This window comes from Balaenoptera ricei, chromosome 3 (genome assembly GCF_028023285.1).
Source record: "Balaenoptera ricei isolate mBalRic1 chromosome 3, mBalRic1.hap2, whole genome shotgun sequence".
NCBI lineage: Eukaryota > Metazoa > Chordata > Mammalia > Artiodactyla > Balaenopteridae > Balaenoptera > Balaenoptera ricei.
The window spans coordinates 78664712-78683376 of record NC_082641.1 but is presented as its reverse complement, the minus strand read 5'-3'; the positions used below and the strand labels follow the sequence as shown (position 1 = coordinate 78683376).

Sequence of the window (18665 nt, the reverse complement as noted above, 5' to 3'; positions counted from 1 at the left end):
AAACAGCCTCTTCCTGCTTTCATTTGGTCAAAAGAAGGTACTAGAATGCATTAGATAATAGGATAGATTCACAAAGTTACTTTTCAAAAGTACTTTCCAGCTGGTTTTGAAAGGAAGATTTTTGGTGCTGATACCGCCAGCCCAGGTTACTAAAGAGCCTATATGTTCCCTAAAAAGTCAGTCCTGCAATACCTCAAGAATATCTGTCTTCTCCAGTCTCATGACCCTAAACCCTGAGGACACTTGATACTTGCGATTATGCCTGTGGTGCACACTTTTCTTACAACAGAAAAATATAGAACGCTGTAGACATCACCAAGCCCAACAGTGCTGTTATTTTATAGGCAGATATTCTGGACCACTAGAGAAACTCTTAATGCTATACACATCCACACATCTAGTGTATAGCTCAGTTGCAAGGATTTAAGAAAAAAAAAACAGTGCAATTTTCAAAATATTTATTAATTGAGTTTTCAGAAAAATAATATTTGCCTATCTCTGTAAATCAGAAGTATAAAACTCAAATGAAAATATACGTTGGGGGATGTGAATGAGTGTATCAGGCCAGTATGAAGAGGGAGGAGGAGGCTTCATGACAAAATAGAACATGTGTTCCTCATCTAAAGGCTTTCAAACATTTTAAATACATTGTGAGGGCTTAATAAAATTAATCTGAATTCTGATTCAAGACCCTCCTTCTGTTCCAGACACAAAGAAATACTGTACAAAATTTAACATTAAAACATTAATTAAATAAAGAGATAAATCAAGAGATGGTGAATATGAAAGAGAAGTGGAGAATTCTGGAAGATGAAAATTCTGGCAACAAGTTTCAATTCCCTGCTGTAGACCAAGGCCTCTGAACCTGATACATCTTTGTAAATAAAATATTATGAAAAGATGCATGTCTAAAAGCATGAGGATATTGATATTCCAGGACTCTGATGATGACAAGCAATGGTAATGGCTTTTATATAAGAGGATCTTATTTGCCCTGTTGGATATAAACACAATTTCCTATTTTCATGATAAGGAGGAAACAGAAAAGGCTTATACAACTGAAAAACATACAAATAATTTTATTCTTTGCTCCTTTGTCTGGCCACCCTTAGTACAGCTAATAAAGAAACAATACGCAGGAGACTAAGCCCCTGGTTTCTCTGTAGGAAGTGTTCTCCCGCAACAACTCTATTCTGGGCATCTCTGGAGGCGCCAAGGTCTCATCTAGGTCTTTATACTGAGGTCACTTGTGCAGGGGACCTTAATCCATTACAGAGTCCAAAGAGTATGCCTGCACACTAAATTGGACTCAATCTCTTATAGCAACTTTGAGTGAAATGGGAGTGGTCCAGGCCCTTTCTCGGGCTCCAAAAGAGGGCCAAAAACATCAATCACGTCAGTTCATGGGGGCCCCTCAGTATGATTCAAAAGTCTCAGCCCCTGTGAATAGCTACAGCTCTCACCAAGATTTCACTACATTGCTAAGGTCAGAAGACGACTGCTCACAGATAGGCTCTGGCTAGCCCACCTCACTTCTTAGAGCAGCGCTCATCAAACTTTAACAGGTGTAAGGATTTACCTCGAGAGCTTATTAAGCCATAGATTCCTCAGTGATTCTGACTGGGTAAGTCTGAGGTGGGGCTTGGGAAATCTCCATTTTTAAATAAGTATCACAGGTGAATTTGACGTAGATGCTCTCCAGACTACATATCATGAAACACTGAATTAGAGCATTCCGAGGGGGTGCAGTACATCCCCAGGACAAGGATCGGGAGAGCCCCAGGGCCATGGATTAGTCTGGAATTATCCTACTGGCCCGCATTTTCTATTTGAGAACCAAGAAACTTCTCTTTTCTAAAGAGACCCCCCCGCCAACTGTTAAAGCACAGCTCTGTGCAATTAAGGAAGCCTTGCTTTGATCACAGTCAGCTTCCTCATTCCTCAGCAGTCCATTGGCAGGGCTCCCTGGGAAACTCCTTATATTCCAGGACTCCGATGATAAGCCACAGCGTCATCACCACTCACTCATATCTTAGCCATTATGATGAATATGTACCATGGGGCCTAGAGAACTGAGGATAATTATCAGTGTGTTGGCAATATGTAAAAAAAAACAAAAAACTGTTTACTAAAGTTAACTTGGTTAATCAGTAAAAGCAGACCCAAATCCTTTCCAACGTATAAGAAATCCTCCCAAATAAAACTAAGTGTTAGTTGTTTTCTTTTTTAAGTGTTGCAAAGGGATCTGTGGGAAAAGAAAGAAACACTACCGACAAAATGGACCAAGCAGCACCTTTGTAACTAATGTATGCCAATTATTCCTGGGGAAGGAGTCAGTAAAAATGATAAAAGGCATCTGAGGTTCTCCTTGTCTTGCTAAGGATATGTGCCCACTGCGTGGCAGGTGCCAAACGCGAAATAAGAAACTAAATTGAGACAATATGTCCTTAGAGATAAGTGTCTGGAACCCAGGGGCAGGTTATTCTGTTGATGAGCTGGTCTGCCCTCCGCTGCACCTTAGGTTGGGTGGTGAAGAAAGAAACAGGAAGATGAGCAGCAGAAACTTGTCACCCTCAAAGCTGGCTTGGAAGACGGACAACATAGATTCAGTCAGCTGTGGGATCTCCAGTTCAACTGTGTAGAGTGCAGGACAGATGGAAACCTCAGGTATAGTTGACACCGGATGGAAATCCAGTCTGTCTACAAGGGACAGTTGTCAAGAACATCTCATAAGAGAGCCCTAGAATAAATCAGAACTCTCAGTCCTACATAAGAGCACACAGAAAAGTATACAGGGGGAGACCATAGTACCTCTACTGGTAGTTAGGGGCAAGTCTGGAAAGCTGGGATTAAGAAAATACTGAATGAGGAGAGCCAACGCTTGGGAAGTTGGATGTGTTCAGACCTCTGAAGAGTCCTGCATCCAACTGACTGGTTGCAGATCTGCTTTAAGGGACTCGTATTCCTAATGTTTATTCCCAGAAAAACAGGGCCAAGCTTAACCTCAGCCCCCTTCCCTCAACCTTCCACTGTGCTTTCATAGCACCTTGATAGCAATGCTTTTTAGCACTTTTTACACTGTGTTTTTATATTTGTTATATGGACAATACTTCACTTCTGTATTCCTAGCACCATGTCTGGCCATTGTAGAAGTTAAAAAAAAAAGAGTTCATTACTGATCATTTTGATTATCTACTCTTTAATCTTTAGCTAAAGGACAAACAGATGTTAAGTTCCAAAAACTCTACTTATAAATCCTAGAGAACAAAATGAATATTATTCTACTTTTTCTGCCTATCCAGGATAAATTTCTAAACTAGTGCAGTGGTATCTTAAGGCTCTGTTCATATTAAGATAAAACCAATATTCTTTTTCAATTCAATAGATATTTATTGAGCAATTACCATGTGGAAGGCACCATGGTAGTCGCGATGGGGGTCCAATGATGTGGATCCTGTCTTCAAAGGGCTCACGGTATAGTGAAAAGCTGGTATTCTAAGAACAAAGGTGACCAGAGGTAACCAAAGGTAGCCAAATGAGACTATGTAACCAAACGAGACTTTAGTGTGTGTTAACTTCACCCACTAAAACTCATTTTTTGGAAAGTATTTTATGGAGAGCTGTCAAACATGTTCTGAGAAACAATACAGTGCAATGGCTAAGAGATCAGGCTCTTTCTTAATCTGAAAAATGGGCATAATAAGGGTATCTACTTCATCACTGCATCATCATCACATCATGTAAAGTGTTCAACATATGCCTAGAACCCACTAATTGTCAGTAAATGTAGCTATAACTATTAATACTCAGATCTAATACAGATTGTGCTGATCTGTTCTTTTTTCTGAAACCTATTAAAGTCACTTGCTAATGATTTATTATTATTGCCTAATGTGGACAGAAGGGCACAAGGGTAAGAGTGACACTTTACTAGCAATAGGATTACACATAGCCTCCATCCAAATCTCCAACGTCCAAATATATGGACTTGCTCAGAAGTCAACGTGTCTTAAGGGATTCTGTAAAGTGCCTTAAAAATTGGAAATAATGGGACTGAGTAATTATTTATACGGCTTACCATAAAAATAGTGTACCAATTGTTCTTAACCAGGGGAAGTAGCACCCAACTAAAGGGTATTTTAAGACATGTGAGAGAGAGTGTTTTTGTCACGCTCTGGCATTCAGTGGGAACAAGACAGCCCTGCCCAACTAAGAATCGTCAACCCAAATGCCATTAGTACTCTGTTGAGAAACACTGGGTAGATGACATTTTTAAGTTAAGCTATTCACAGAGAAAAAAATAAAACACAATTGTTTTTAAAGACCCATTGTACTTTCCCAGTATGCAGATTATTAATTCAATATATCAAAAACTATAGGATAAAATATGTTCCTCTTATGAGGCCAGACATATTGATGCTAAAACACATATTCCAGATTCATATTGTCTTCAAAATGAGGGCACTCTGAGGTATAATGAAAGAAAAGATACAAAGACATCTATGTACACAGGAGAACATAGGTTGTGGGCTTTTTATTTAAATAGGACTGAACAATTAGATGGTTCATATTTTGGGAAAAGTAAATAGTCCTACCTAAGAAGTGGTGATGCATTAAAGATATAATTGTTATTATAAACAATGAATAGGAACACAAATATTTGACTGATTTTAAAAAGTCAGTTCAAATTAATTCCTCATGTTTTCTTAATTTTGTTTGTTTCATTCTTTCAAACTGCTATTTTACATGATACCTTTTAAATTTTCATTGTGAGAGAAGAATTATACTCGGCCAATTCATGGAACCATCAAGAAACTGAACCCACCACTAATACTATACTATAATCAACTCCTATCTGCAGTGGGAATCCTCTCTCAAAGCATGTGAACTGAACCATGACCAACATTTATACTTGAATGCACTGCTTCATAAACACTGTCATGCAGTCTGTGAAGCTCACTTGTTTATAATAGTCACCAAGGGTCCTTGCTGCATGCACCAGGATTCCCGCTCCATTCTCATTGCTATTGGCCACCTACCCCTTCTCCCATCAGTCAGCAGATGCGGCCTTTGCTAGTTCAGCATGATTTTGCTAAATGTCACTACTTTGTTTTAATGTTATACTGTCTCCTAGAAGCCAGGCAGCATTCCCAGCGACAAATATCCTTTACATACTGAAAAATTAGTGTGCAAAAGTTAAATTCAGTGCCCACAAACAAAATGTCAGGAAGAGGCACTCTTTAAGTTACTCATTAGAAAATAAACTTTACCCTTTTGAACAGTAGATGCCACTCCTTACTGACCTTCGCTGCAATGCAGAGGTTTTCTCTCTAGAAAACATCTCATATATCAGGAACTTTCCAGAGCTGCTGATTAAGCATTTCCCTTCCTCTGATGTAGGTATAGGTGGGTTCCTAGAGGGCTCGTCAGAGGCCCCAAGGTCCAGCCCTTTAAGGAAGTTTCTTAAACTCTGCCTCGTTTTCTCAAGCTGTAAAATGGGTATAAAGAACTTGCCTCTTACTCGTTTATAACTGAGGAATGCTAGGACTCTAACAATACAGAAAAGATCGTCAACTCTCCATGAAAACGTTTCCATTCTTGAAAGATAGGTACAAAGTACCCCTCAGCGATGTCATCCGACCACAGTCTCAGGCTGTGTTCAGGGAAACAGAACCAAAACATGTCACAACATTTGCCACACCACACCCAGCATGTATCAGATAAACGGAGAGGTTATACACAGTGAGCTCATTCTCTAAAACGGAGGTCATCACAGTGGAGGGGGCAGGGCTCGGGGAGAAGATTGGGTCTAACCCTAGAGATAAAAGTGCCAAACCAAATCGACATTGCTCCTGCTTTTCTTCTTTCAGCATTTTCTCCGGGTCACACAAACTCCTGGTTTTGTAACCCTACCGTGTAAGATCACCAGACACATTCCCAGCCCAGAAGCCAGCAACAGTGGCGCCGACAGGGAGGAGGGGTCGACAAGTAACACAAGTGAACTTAGAACCCGTTTGGAAGGAAATTGATCCTCAAGGGCAAGAGACGGGTAAGAGCGCACGTCCAAGTCTTGGATCCGTGGCAGGGTCCGAGCCTGGGACGCGCAGGGCCGGCGCGAAGGCAGCGCGTGCTGCCCGCCTGGGAAGCAGCCGAAATCAGTACTCACTCCGCGTCCGGCTTCCGGGCCCAGAGACTTCAGCGGGGTTTGGGGGATGTTTGCATTCCCGGTTGGGCTCGGCCCTCTCGGTTTCCGTTTGGAGCCTCAGCCCAGCCCGCAGAGAGGGAGGCGGCGGGGCGGCCCCAGGACGCGACGCTGGCCGCTCCCCGCCCCCTCCGCCCGCCCCCAGCGCGGTTCCGTCCGGGAGGGAGGTGCCCGCTGCCGCCGACTCATCGCGGGGCTGGCATCCCGGAGGCTGGCAGACTAAACAGCGCGGCCTGTGACGCAGGCCACCGGCCGATGGCAGAGGTCTACCACTCCTAGGATGTCGCCAAAGGCCCAAAGTGGGCTCTTTGCAAACACACGCCCCCAAATATTACTTTTGAAGCTATAAAGTAAATTAACATTTCACATCGTATAACGGATTTTTTTTTTAAAGAGCAGTTGAACAGAACTAGAATTCTACTGAATTACTGGACGTGATACATTATGACTAAACATTTCAAAATAACTAAGAAGGGATTTAAGCCACGGAATAAAAAAGAATTCATGAATTCATACTGCTATAAATAAATAAATGAATGAATAAGTATATAGGGGAGAAAGAAATGCTCTCCCTTAAAGAAGAATGCCAACTAATAAATGTAAGTGATGGGCCTAGAGAAAAGAGTTCTAGAATTTACAGGAAATATGGGAAGCCAACTTCTCCCAAAGCCGTAAAGCAATCACAGGGAAGACTCTGGACAGTGAGCTTGGGGTAGGAGTGGAGGAGGCTGCGGTGGCGGGAGGCTGAGGACCCGAGGCCTCAGGCCTATAGCTAGTGACAGCTGAGCAGCCAGCCCTTCCGCCTCCAGGCCAGAGGCGACGGCATTCGGAAGGCGGAAGGCGGAGAGTTCAGGGGCACAGCGCGCAGCGGCGCATCCGCCTGCGCCCGGCAGTCAAAGCACGTGGGGTCCCCCTGACTTCTCCTGCTAGGTGTTCCTCACAACCACCTTGTTTATTATCAGTGTTCCTTTACTTCTGTTAAAGAAAGGTGGCGAAGTAAGAGCCCTTCCAACTCTAATATTTTATTATAATTCCCTGAGAAGAAGACCCTCTCCTCATAATTCTTTTTTTTTTTAACATCTTTATTGGAGTTTAATTGCTTGACAACGTTGTGTTAGTTTCTGCTGTATAACGAAGTGAATCAGCTATATGTATACATATATCCCCATATCTCCTCCTTCTTGCGCCTCCCTCCCACCCTCCCTATCCCACCCCTCTAGGTGGTCACAAAGCACCAAGCTGATCTCCCAGTGCTATGCGGCTGCTTCCCACTAGCTATCTATTTTACATTTGGTAGTGTATACATGTCCATGCCACTCTCTCACTTCGTCCCAGCTTACCCTTCCCCCTCCCCGTGTCCTCAAGTGCATTCTCTACGTCTGCGTCTTTATTCCTGTCCTGCCCCTAGGTTCATCAGAACCACTTTTTTTTTTTAGATTCCATATATGTGTGTTAGCACACGGTATTTGTCTTTCTCTTTCTGGCTTACTTCACTCTGTATGACAGTCTCTAGGTCCATCCAGCTCACTACAAATAACTCAATTTCGTTTCTTTTTATAGCTGAGTAATACTCCATTGCATAAATGTGCCACATCTTCTTTATCCATTCATCTGTTGATGGACACTTAGGTTGCTTCCATGTCCTGGCTATTGTAAATAGTGCTGCAATGAACATTGTGGTACATGACTCTTTCTGAATTATGATTTTCTCAGGGTATATGCCCAGTAGTGGGATTGCTGGGTCGTATGGTAGTTCTATTTTTAGTTTTTTAAGGAACCTCCATACTGTTCTCCACAGTGGCTGTATCAATTTACATTCCCACCAACAGTGCAAGAGGGTTCCCTTTTCTCCACATACCCTCTCCAGCATTATTGTTTGTAGATTTTCATAATTCTTCTTGATGAAAATTCAGCTTAAAATTCCTTTTTTGTTTACTGTCAGTATTTTCTCTGCTTTTTTGTTTCTCAAATAAACCTCAGCTCATCTAGGTTTTCCTGAGACAAAAGACAACTAGGATGACTTATTTGGGCCACTCCCTGAGAGGGATGAGCCCTGGGTCCCACAGCCCCACCGTTAGGCAGCATATCTCCCTCAATGAGGGCGAGTATGTCTGAGCTCCTCAAGAGTACAGGTTAGTAATTACATGGTTATGAAGTAAATTTTCCAAAGATTCTTGTCCTGCAGGACAGGTAGAAAGGGGCTCCCTTCCCTGGAGATGAAGAGGGATGTTATCGCTCCCAGATGTGCTGTGTCTATCCCAGTCCCTGAGGCTCAACCTTTCCCCCAGTGGGGACTCCATATCACCCACATCTGAAAAACTGGAGGGTATTTATTAAATAGAGAAAATCCTGGACCTACCCACTCCCGGTGAATCAGATTCTTGCAGCTTGGAACCTGAGGATCTGCATTTTAACCAGATTCTCTAATCGATGTTTAGGTAATCTAAGGTACAGGTGGTCTAAATAACCCACATTCAGCACAATTCAGCATCCTTGCTGCTCAAAGTGTGGTCGCCAGACCAGCAGCAGCAGCAACTGGGAGCTTGTTAGAAAAGCAGAAAGAATCTCAGCCTCGCCCCAGACTTCCTGAGTCAGAATCTTCATTTTAGTAAACACCTCACCGATTCAGTATGTACCTTAAAATATGAGAATTACTGCTCTGATCTTGTTTCCCAAACCTTGGTTATTTGTGTACTACCTACTTAATATTTTTTAATCTGCCACAGCTACATGTACTTAATATTTTAAAAAATAGATTTACTTTTTAACCATTAATCTGGCCTTGTCTTAAGCAAAAACATCCATGGGATCACGAGTTTGAAGTGCCAGTTTACTTTTCCTAGTACGTTAAAATACATGCAGAACTATTGAAATAGAAACGCTTGCCTGCTTAGCAAACAGAGTCATCAAACACACCGCATGTGGTCCAGCGGTTCTGCGGGTGAGGCTGACACTGAACGATAGAATACCTTCCACAATATGCAGAGTTTATTCGGCCCCTTAGTCATATTATGGATGAGAAAAGTAAAGGCCTGGGAGGAGGGCTGTGCCGCCAAAGTTAACACAGCTGGTTATGGCAGAACCAGGGCCAAAACCACGGAAGGACTTCTCTGGTGGGTGCTTATTCCTGTGCAGATTTTCTCCTCTCTAACTGGGAGAGAAGCTGTTTGTACCCTCTTCTGTTTAAAAGGCCTAATGTTGCTAAACAACCTATAATCAGTGATTTTCCTCCAGTTCAATTAGGTAATTCTCCTGTTTTCCTTTCTGTAGTGGATAGCTGGCAGCTGACAATACACTTGAAAAATCCTCACTACTCACGGATCATTTCCCACCTAATCAATAAGCGCCTTCCCAAAGAAGAACCAGAGCATTCCCAACCCCAGATTCCCCGTGCAGCAGAGCTGAGGCATGGGACTTGCACTGGCCAATCAGCTGCGCCTCACAAGAGTGAGATTGGAAATAAGCCTGTGCGGAGGCGCCACCCACCGGTAGATCTGTGTTATGATAAGGCCTTTCAGCATTTGAGGTTGGCAGTGCCAGAGTTTCTGGCCTCCAGTCCTAAATGTGATAGGTGCTGAGCTGCGGTGGCAGCAAGGAGAAGCTCCCACGGTGTGTCCGGGCATTGTTCCTGGCTGTGAAACTACATTCCTTCTGCTGGAGACTTCTGGATTTCTCTAGGAGCTACCCGCCATCCCTTAAGAAATTCCGTTTTAGCTTGAACTAGTCAGAGTAAATTCCAATTGGAACTGATAACTTTAACCAGTACTTCTTAATAGCTGTGCTCTCCTGCAGAGGCATTCCTGATGCAAGCTCAACCTCGCTTTCCTCACCTGAATAAGTTGGTGGTTACAATAGAAGTTGCCTGAGAACTCTTCCAGTAACACAGTTGCCTGACTGTGGATCGCAACTATTTTCTTATTTAATAAGAGTCTAATTTCTATAGCCTCATTAGTCATTATTAATTTATCAAAAATTTAATTTTAAGCACTAAACATCTTATAAGAATTATTTTGAGTTATTCAATAGAAATATCTATGCCACTTAAGTGCTCTGGATCCTCCAAACCCAGGACTGCATGGTAGAAGTGGTATTATTTGTGCACATAACTACTGATTTTGTAAGAACTCTCCTAAAACAGTTCTGCAATACATGGTAACCATTCTATCATTAAATACTGAATCTTTAATACAGACTATGATTTTCTTAATAATTGTAAAATTGTCACTTACTTTAACTTTCGAGTTGAATGTGTCAAGAATCAAGAAAACCAGGCCTAATTCTCACTGCCAATTGTATTTACTATTTTGTCATGTCATGTGTTGGGAGAATATTATTTGCCTGTGTGTGTTATGATAATTAATTGTGTAATAAAATGCTTCAAGGGATCACAAATGCTATTACCCCCAGCTTTTCTGGATGATGCACGGGAATGATCATTTTTAGGTGATGATGATACCGAGCCCTTTCAATCTGGCATCAAAAGGCAAAATAAGGAAACTAAGAAAGCAGATGTATTTTTTTTTTCTTCTAATACTCTATAAGAGTTAAAGATATAGAAAGGAAGGAATGAAGAATTAAATCCTGGAAAAACTAATATTCAGGAAACTGGTGAAGGAAATTGAGTCAGGAAACCACAGTGAAAAAGAATAATCGAGAGAAGAATGGAGATAGGAGAAGGCAGTGTCAGAAGCCAAGGAGAGAATTACAAGTGTGCCAGTAAACTAAAACAATAACTCTGTGGCTAAATGTGTCCACCTCCCAGTTACACCTCCTCCCACAGCTTCCTGAGACCTAGCAGGGTTTGGGGAGGATGGCCAAATTCTTTGTAAGCATTCCGCCTTGAAATGATTGGATGATACTCCTGTGGGGAAAAATGATGCAAAAGGGCCTGCTTCTTACCACGAAATTCAAGGGAAAAACAAAAACAAAAACTAAGTGCGATTTTCCACAAGGTACCGACCCTCTAGGAGTTTAGGTAATGATAATTCTAGAAACCATTTACAAATGATTCACTAAACCTCATGAGGTTGGGGTTTTGCTAATGAGGCTTCTCATTTTTTAAGGCAATAATTTAAGCATAAGTTAAATAAAGGTCCTAATACTGTAAAAGATAGGAAGTATCCAGAAAATCGTTTTTAGTTGGAGACCTCCAAACAATAGAATATGAGAGCTACCAAGGGCAACCGCAGCAGAGATATGTTTGCCCAGAATCTTCTCATTTCTCAGCTGAGTTTTACTTTGGGTACTTTTTAGGAGCTAGGAGAGCAGCTGAGACTCCAGAAGGCACTAAAATACGAACTCTTCACCAAGCAAGTAACATCCATGAGAAAGTCCACAGCCCTCCATAGGAGAGCTACCAGTTTTAAAGGAAAAATGCTTATTTACAATAGTTGTATAGGCAATCCTGAAATAGGTTAAGGTTTTTGATAATCTTGGACACACTGGAAGATCACAAGCTGAAATGGGAGGAACAAAACTATTTTATATATTGAAAACTGCTAGCTAAAATGGTAGTTACATCTTATATTGAAAGATGAAATTTCAGTGATTTTTATAAGTTGCAAAGCTTTGTAGTGTTATATTACCAAAGAAGGTTCAATCAGAGTTTATAAGGTCCAGGACCTTGTGTGAACTGGAAACCTGGCTTTGAACCCTACCTCCATCTTACTGGCTTTGTGATCTTGTCGAAGTTACTTAACCTCTCTGAGCCCGGGTTTCCTCAGGTATAAAGGAATAATAATTATAAGGTTGTGACGAGATTACCTAAGATAATTATATAGCACACTTAGCAGACAGCCTGGTGTGGTTAATACTCATGAAGAAAATTTGGTGTGTGCAAAAGTCAAATATTATGTATAGATATTTGTGGTAATAATGAATACTCTTGGACACATTATTATATGCCAGTAAGAATAATAACATAAATGGCTTCGCGAGGTTTTAAATCATTCAAATCATTAGTAAGAAATTACATGCCTCCCGCCTCACACTATCCCCACCAGCACAGAAATGATACTTTGTTCAAAAACTCTCAGTGATATATGGACACTGTTTACCTTCCCTACAAGTCCCACCCACTAATGGTACACCTGTAGAGTAGGGTTCTTTTCTCGCTCAGGAAATGACTGACCTTGGTGACCGGAGCTGTTCCACCAGCCTGAGTTCTGGAGGGTTGACTGCTCCCGAGCTTTGTCGCTTTTTTCTGAAAATAGGAAATATTAGTTTCTATAGGAGAAGACATCTTCACAATGTAGTCAAGTGTAAATTTTCCTATCAATACAAATATCTTTTCAAGCAAAATTCAGACTAATATACTAAGTACGCAAAAAATGAACATGTTTTTATTTTTTCATGTCTTTGCCAGAAGACTATATAAATATTAAAAACAAAGAGGATTGTGCATTGAATAGTCCCCAGTTGTTCACTATTCAGTGGTTTGGAGCATTGCAGAAATCCTCACATGGGAGTTGTCACTATCCAACATAATGCACTCCCAGACCATCACTGCTCACCGTGACAAAGTACGTGCTTTCTCTCTACCCTGAGTGCCACGGAGAGCAGATGTTAGTACAGCCTCCACAGAGGGTGACTTAGCAGCAAGTAGCAAAGATGGCAATACATCTAAAAATTTATCTTAGGGAAATAATATGACACGAGCAAAAGCCTTTTTTCTTCAAATATATTCATCACAGTATTCTAACATCAAAAAGCTAAAAACAATATAGGTAATAATAATGAATGTTCATTGAGTTCTTACCATGTGTCTTACCATGTGTTTAATTATTCTACTAGAATAATGAAATTATAGGTAATAATGCTCCAATAATAGAATATAGTACAGCACTATTGTTAGTGCTCTGTTTAAGTACCATATGTTACAACTTATTTAATCTTCAAATTACCCAAAATAAAGCTGTTATCCCCATTTTCTGGGTAAGGAGATGGAGAAATGGGATGAGTACACAACTTGGCCATGGTCACAGCTAGTCAAAAGTAGCATGTCTGTTTCAGACCCTATTCTCTTACCTACCTACACTGCCTCCCACATAAGGGGTTATGTTATGAACAGTTACAGGATGAAATATCATATGGTTATTTAATGATCAGGTTTAGAAGAATATTCCATTAAATGAAAGTATATTATTAATATTTCACATAAAGAAAAGTCACATTATAAAATAACATGAATGGTATGGTCTCAAGTTCATACGGGCTTATTTTCTAACAGCAGGGTTAAGAGTGCTTCATTGTGCTTTTTTTGTAATTTCTTATATAACTATAACTACTTAACTGTTGAAAGGACAATAAACGAGGGGAGGGAGAGGTAAAATACACAGTTGCTTTCTCAACAAGGACTTGATGTCTTATATCTTTTACTTATGAATATCTATATTTCAAAGAAGCAAGCGTATAAAGTTTTATAATGTAAAATGGTGACAGTATGATCCAACGTCTATAAAATGTGAAGAATGTACTGTAAGAATTGAATACAGGAGGGATGATCATGCTAATTAGGTGATATATAACACAGTAAAGAGTTGTATGTCCACATGCATACAACTTCTGAAAATTTTTGAAAAATATATAATTGAGAACAATTTGGTTGAATTCTTTAACATTTAGAAGATAGTTAGCAAAATTTATGTTGCTTAACTTTGTGAAAAATGCCTGCCACGGAAGCTTGAGCTGAAGCCTTCTTTTCCTTCAGGGCAAATACTACCTTAGCAAGAAGAAAAGACAGAACTTAGCTTGCTGTCCTCAAAGTACAATCTTTTTGTGTCCACTGGTTGACCATTCTCAGAGCACTTCAGGAAGATCCCCGAAACAACAGGGTGGACACATTTTAATAAGATGGGTATCTGAGGGCCTTCAGAGGTCTTTGCAGAAGCCAGGTATTACCTGTCGACCAAATAGTCTATCCTAAGCATTCATGCGCTACCATCAACCAAAGGAAGAAAAAATCCTAGATAAATGGGATAGAAATAAAAGAGGCTGCTAAAAAGTTAGTAATTTGAGTGTGATATGGGAGATGGTAAAAGGAGGGGATGGCCTAAGTTTTATCCATATCACAAGTCTCTTTTCAAAATATAAGGTGTCTTAACAAATAGCTTCTGATAACCATAATGTATACATGGATTCAGTGTAAGGGGTTGGATGTAAGAAATGAAGACAAGAATACAGCATTGGGGTTATTCATTTTAATCTCATTCTCCAATTCAACCTCCTCATTTTCCAGTGAGGAGACTGAAGCCCAGAAAGGTCAGGTCAGTGTACACTGTTCCATAGCTGTCTCACACTCTAGCTATTAGCCTGTGGTCTCAGCTATAATCAAGGAAGGTCACATTGAAATCCTGCACTAACTACAGCTCCAATTCTCACAATCAAAATGCACATACCAGACTCTGATTTATCTGTAGAAGAATTCCACTACAACACATTAGCTAAGATTTGCCCGTGAGAATTAAAACACTTGCTTTTTGGCTGAGTTATGATACTATTAAGTTAAAAATAACTATTTTAACTTAATACACATGCTGATTGTTTATATAAACTCAGCACACATGCTGATTTTTATTCTACCTGTATATAAACTTAAGATTTACTCTGAAAAATAATTTATTAATAAATTGAATACTTTTAAACTCAACTGAGGATATCTCAGATTTCCTGTGGGTATGACCCATTGAAGTTTGCCTTGCCCTCTGAGCTGCCTGAATTACTTAGTCTACAAAGGACCAATTTAGTTTAGCTGAAACAAGAGTAGAATTTGTAAAAATGATCCTCTATTATCTAATATTTATAAAGGCCTTAATAATGTCAGGCACTTAAAACACAACACAAAAGCTTAGAAGTGCACATACATACCAGAGCACAGACCCCTTATTCTCAGATTAGTAACCATACAGATTGTTTTGGCTGATATAAGCTGTGGTTCTCTCTTCAATTGTGTTTGACTTCATGCATCCCTCTACTTATTGGACAGACATTTATTGAACCCTGGCCGGGAGCCTGGTCCTATTCTAGGCAGTGGGGATATAATGACCAATTAAACAAACAAACAAAAAAAGGTCTTACTCTCGTAGTGCTTACATTCCAGTAGGAGGACTCGGACCCTAAATAAGTCAACAAAAGCCAAGATGATTTCAGAGAGTGATGAGTGCTATAAAGTCAATAAAACAGGGTCATGTAACAGAGAGTGGCTGGCTGAGGGTTCCTTCAGACAGGATAGACAAAGAAAGACATTTGACTGAGACCTGACTATAAATAAACCAATCATGTAAATATGGCATGGGGGAAGGGAGGCATTCTAGGTGGATAGAGTAGCACATGCAAAGGCCCTGAGGTGGGATGGGATGGGTTTGGCAAGTTGGAGGAACAGAAATATGTTCCTGCAGCTGAAGCAAGGTGGGCACAGGCATACATGGTATGAGATGATACAGGATGCTGGATCAAGATATTTGGTCTGAAGTGATGTGGGTTCATTATGGCCCCGCAGTCGGGTGTGTTTGGGATCATCAGTTTCTTCCAGGCCTTGGCTTGGTTCCTGGCCTTCTCTGAGTACCATCTAGTCCTTGTGAGTCCTCCCTTGCCTCCATGTGAAAAGTTCTCAAAGTCCTTTGGCTTCACATCACCTTGTACTTCACATCACCTTGTACTTAGTTTTGCAGTGTCTTCCTCACCCTCACTCTCTCTCACCCTCACCATCAGCATCGGTCCTTAGAAATCCCACTCTGGCCTGGACACATTTCTCACCCAGCTAGGTCTGCATATTCACAACTGTGATAGGGCTGGATCTACCCTCAGACAGAACAGAATTCATTTACTCAAAGTAAGTGAAAACTCATAACAAGCTCTCTCATACATGATTCTGCATTTGTCTTAACTCACAGGTATGCTCTGGTCTCTAAAAGATTAAGATGTTAAATGAGAACACCAATCCTAGGATAATTCAAATTTTTAGTTAAACTATTTTTCTTCATTTCCATAAACCCATAGACTAAAGGTTACTGAGCAGATTTTCCCTTGCCATGCAATCACATTCCCTCTAATGTTTATGAGCGCTTCTTTGTTTAACTTAAGTTTTATAGAAAGGAAATGGTCAGGAACAGCTTCCCCTCATCCCTCTATATCAGGTCGCAGGCCTGGCTGAGTGATTCCTTCCTTGCAGGACAGCCTGTCACAGGGCCTCAGTCCTGATGACTGACAGGGGCAGAAGTGTAATCGTCCACACCAGATTTACGACTCTAACCCCAGGACATCAAGTCCGGTCCATTTACAGAGAACTCGTGCAATTTCTCCTGCTCGGGTGCAGACTCCTGAGTATACACAGGTCCTGTTCCCATGGACTATGAACCCACACCTTCTACCGGAAGCAGCCTCCCCCATCTCAAAAGAGCTTCAGAGTCTGCCAGCCAAAAGACCCGTAACCAGGCAACTCTGCTTGCACAGACAAGATCGATAAAGAACGCACAGATTAGATCCATCCTATCTGCTGTCGTAGAAAGACATGAAAGGAATTAATGGCATGCCTTTCTTGTATGTCTGTTGTGGTTCATAATAAAAGGTTTTATGGAATGAATCAGAACTCAAGTCTTAAAAACTGTTTTCAAGTAACAATGAAATTCCAAGAGCCAGGCAGAGCTGTGTCATTCTCTCCTAAAATCTCAGGAAAGACCCCTTAAGTGAGGCCTCATGTCATCCTGAGACCTAGTGACTCTGTAAAGAAAAGTGCCAAATTCTCTAGAATAACGGTCCTACTTTTGGACACATGTGGCAGGAATCCTGGCTGCACCGAATGACAGCTGTGAGACCTCAGGCAAGTTTATGAGCATTTCTAAACACTAAGTTTCTCACCTGAAAAATGAGAATAACCCTACCTGAACCTCAGAGAGAGACTGAGAGGATTAAATGAGATGAGGTATGGCCTGAAATCTGTGGCCCATGTATTGGAAAACCCCGCTCTGAAGAGAGAGGCCCAAGGCCTTGAACAGGTGGCAAGGGGACAGACTCCCCTCTCCAGGGCAACCCCAGTGCATCTAATTTCAACTCATGAGGGGGTCTTAGTGGCTGTTGAGAATTTTCTATGAGCTTTTGTTATTTATGTAATAGAAAAATAATTGTTTCTTCATTGGATAGAAAGTGATTTTTCTTTAGGACTAGCCATGATTCTATTAATGGATGCAGTTACTTGGAAACAGTTTGATCCTTTTGAGGTTTTCTTTTAAGCGTTGTTAGGTTGGACAAGAGCAGCCTTTAGATAGAAGTAATTTGTTTTCAATACAGCAGTGATACCCTTCTGAGTACTCTACCCAGTGATTCCGACTGGTGAGAACATGTCCTGTTCCTGGCCTTGTGTGAGGTCTGAAGATTACATGAAAGTATAAATGCAATGCATCTTCTAAGCCCACAGTCAGAGATACTATGATTACTCAATAAATGCTAGCTAAGGGAAACCCGGGACCACTTCCAGGGTTGATGCTGAAAGGCCTACCTAATGAGTTAGGCCTACCAGAGCCAGATCAGCAGGTCCTGATGTTCGTGCATCAACTGTCAAAGATGACGGCCCCTCTGGACCTTGCTCTGATAGGTCCCATAGGTGTCGTCACTGTCACATGGTGTGTGAGTGTGGGCGTGTGTGTGTGTGGGGGTGTGATTTAGGGTCAACAAGATCTGCAGGAATCGACATGACCTCAATATGTTTCCTGAGAGTGGCAAGGACCCTTCTGAGGTACTACAGGGTGTCAGGACAGGATATGGAACAGGTGATTTCAACAGCCTTGGTGGCACATTTAAATATTAGTAAAATATCTGGAGAACACTAAAACTCATTAGTAAATGAACAAACAAGTAAGTCGGTGAGTAGGCTTATAAATGAGAAAAATTTAACTCAACTTCATAGTAAAAGAAGGTACTTCAGTTTGTAAGCTGGGCCACAACCTCCTTTCAAATACAGCTTTGTTTCCTTTTTACATTCATGATGTTCTTATGTAAGAAAATTTGGATTAAAAAGGAAGGAGTGTTTCTGCCTTAAATAACTAAAGAAAACCCTCGACAATTATATGCAACAGTGGTTTTCAGAGGCTGGACACCAGGCAGCAAGGACAGTACTCCCTGCAAGGGAAGCAAACCAGGGGCGCCCTGTGATCGCCACAGCTTACCGCCTGCAGAGTTTCCAGCCGCCGGATCATGCAACGGCTGTCTGTCTCTCTGGGTTGAGGAGATGGAGCTGGGAGTTTGAGGATCAAGGGCACTCAGGGGGCTCAAAGGGAGGGCGTCAGAGAGGAGAGCTACAAAAGTGAGCTCCAGAAATCTGCATGTGCACGCCTGTGAGGAGAGCCTGAGTCTGGGGAAAGAACACCCATAATGAGCAGAGGCGTAATCACAGGGGCTCCCAGGGACCAGGAATAGGACATGTTTCCAGCAGTCAGAATCACTAGGTAGAGAATGCAGAAGAAAAAGTAGG

General features: G+C 41.3%; 1 protein-coding gene across 8 annotated transcripts in view; it reads right to left on the bottom strand.

The window, feature by feature from the left end:
* Nucleotides 1-18665, bottom strand: part of CAST (calpastatin) — a 122163-nt gene that overhangs the window by 79220 nt on the left and 24278 nt on the right. For 6 of the 8 annotated variants that reach the window (XM_059916809.1, XM_059916808.1, XM_059916815.1 and 3 more), the window contains exon 3: nucleotides 12333-12404. In XM_059916809.1, the coding sequence (XP_059772792.1) occupies nucleotides 12333-12404 (72 nt within the window). Of the gene's footprint in view, nucleotides 1-6166; nucleotides 6355-12332; nucleotides 12405-18665 lie in introns of those variants that run through there. The other 2 variants (XM_059916813.1, XM_059916814.1) reach the window with 2 other exon arrangements.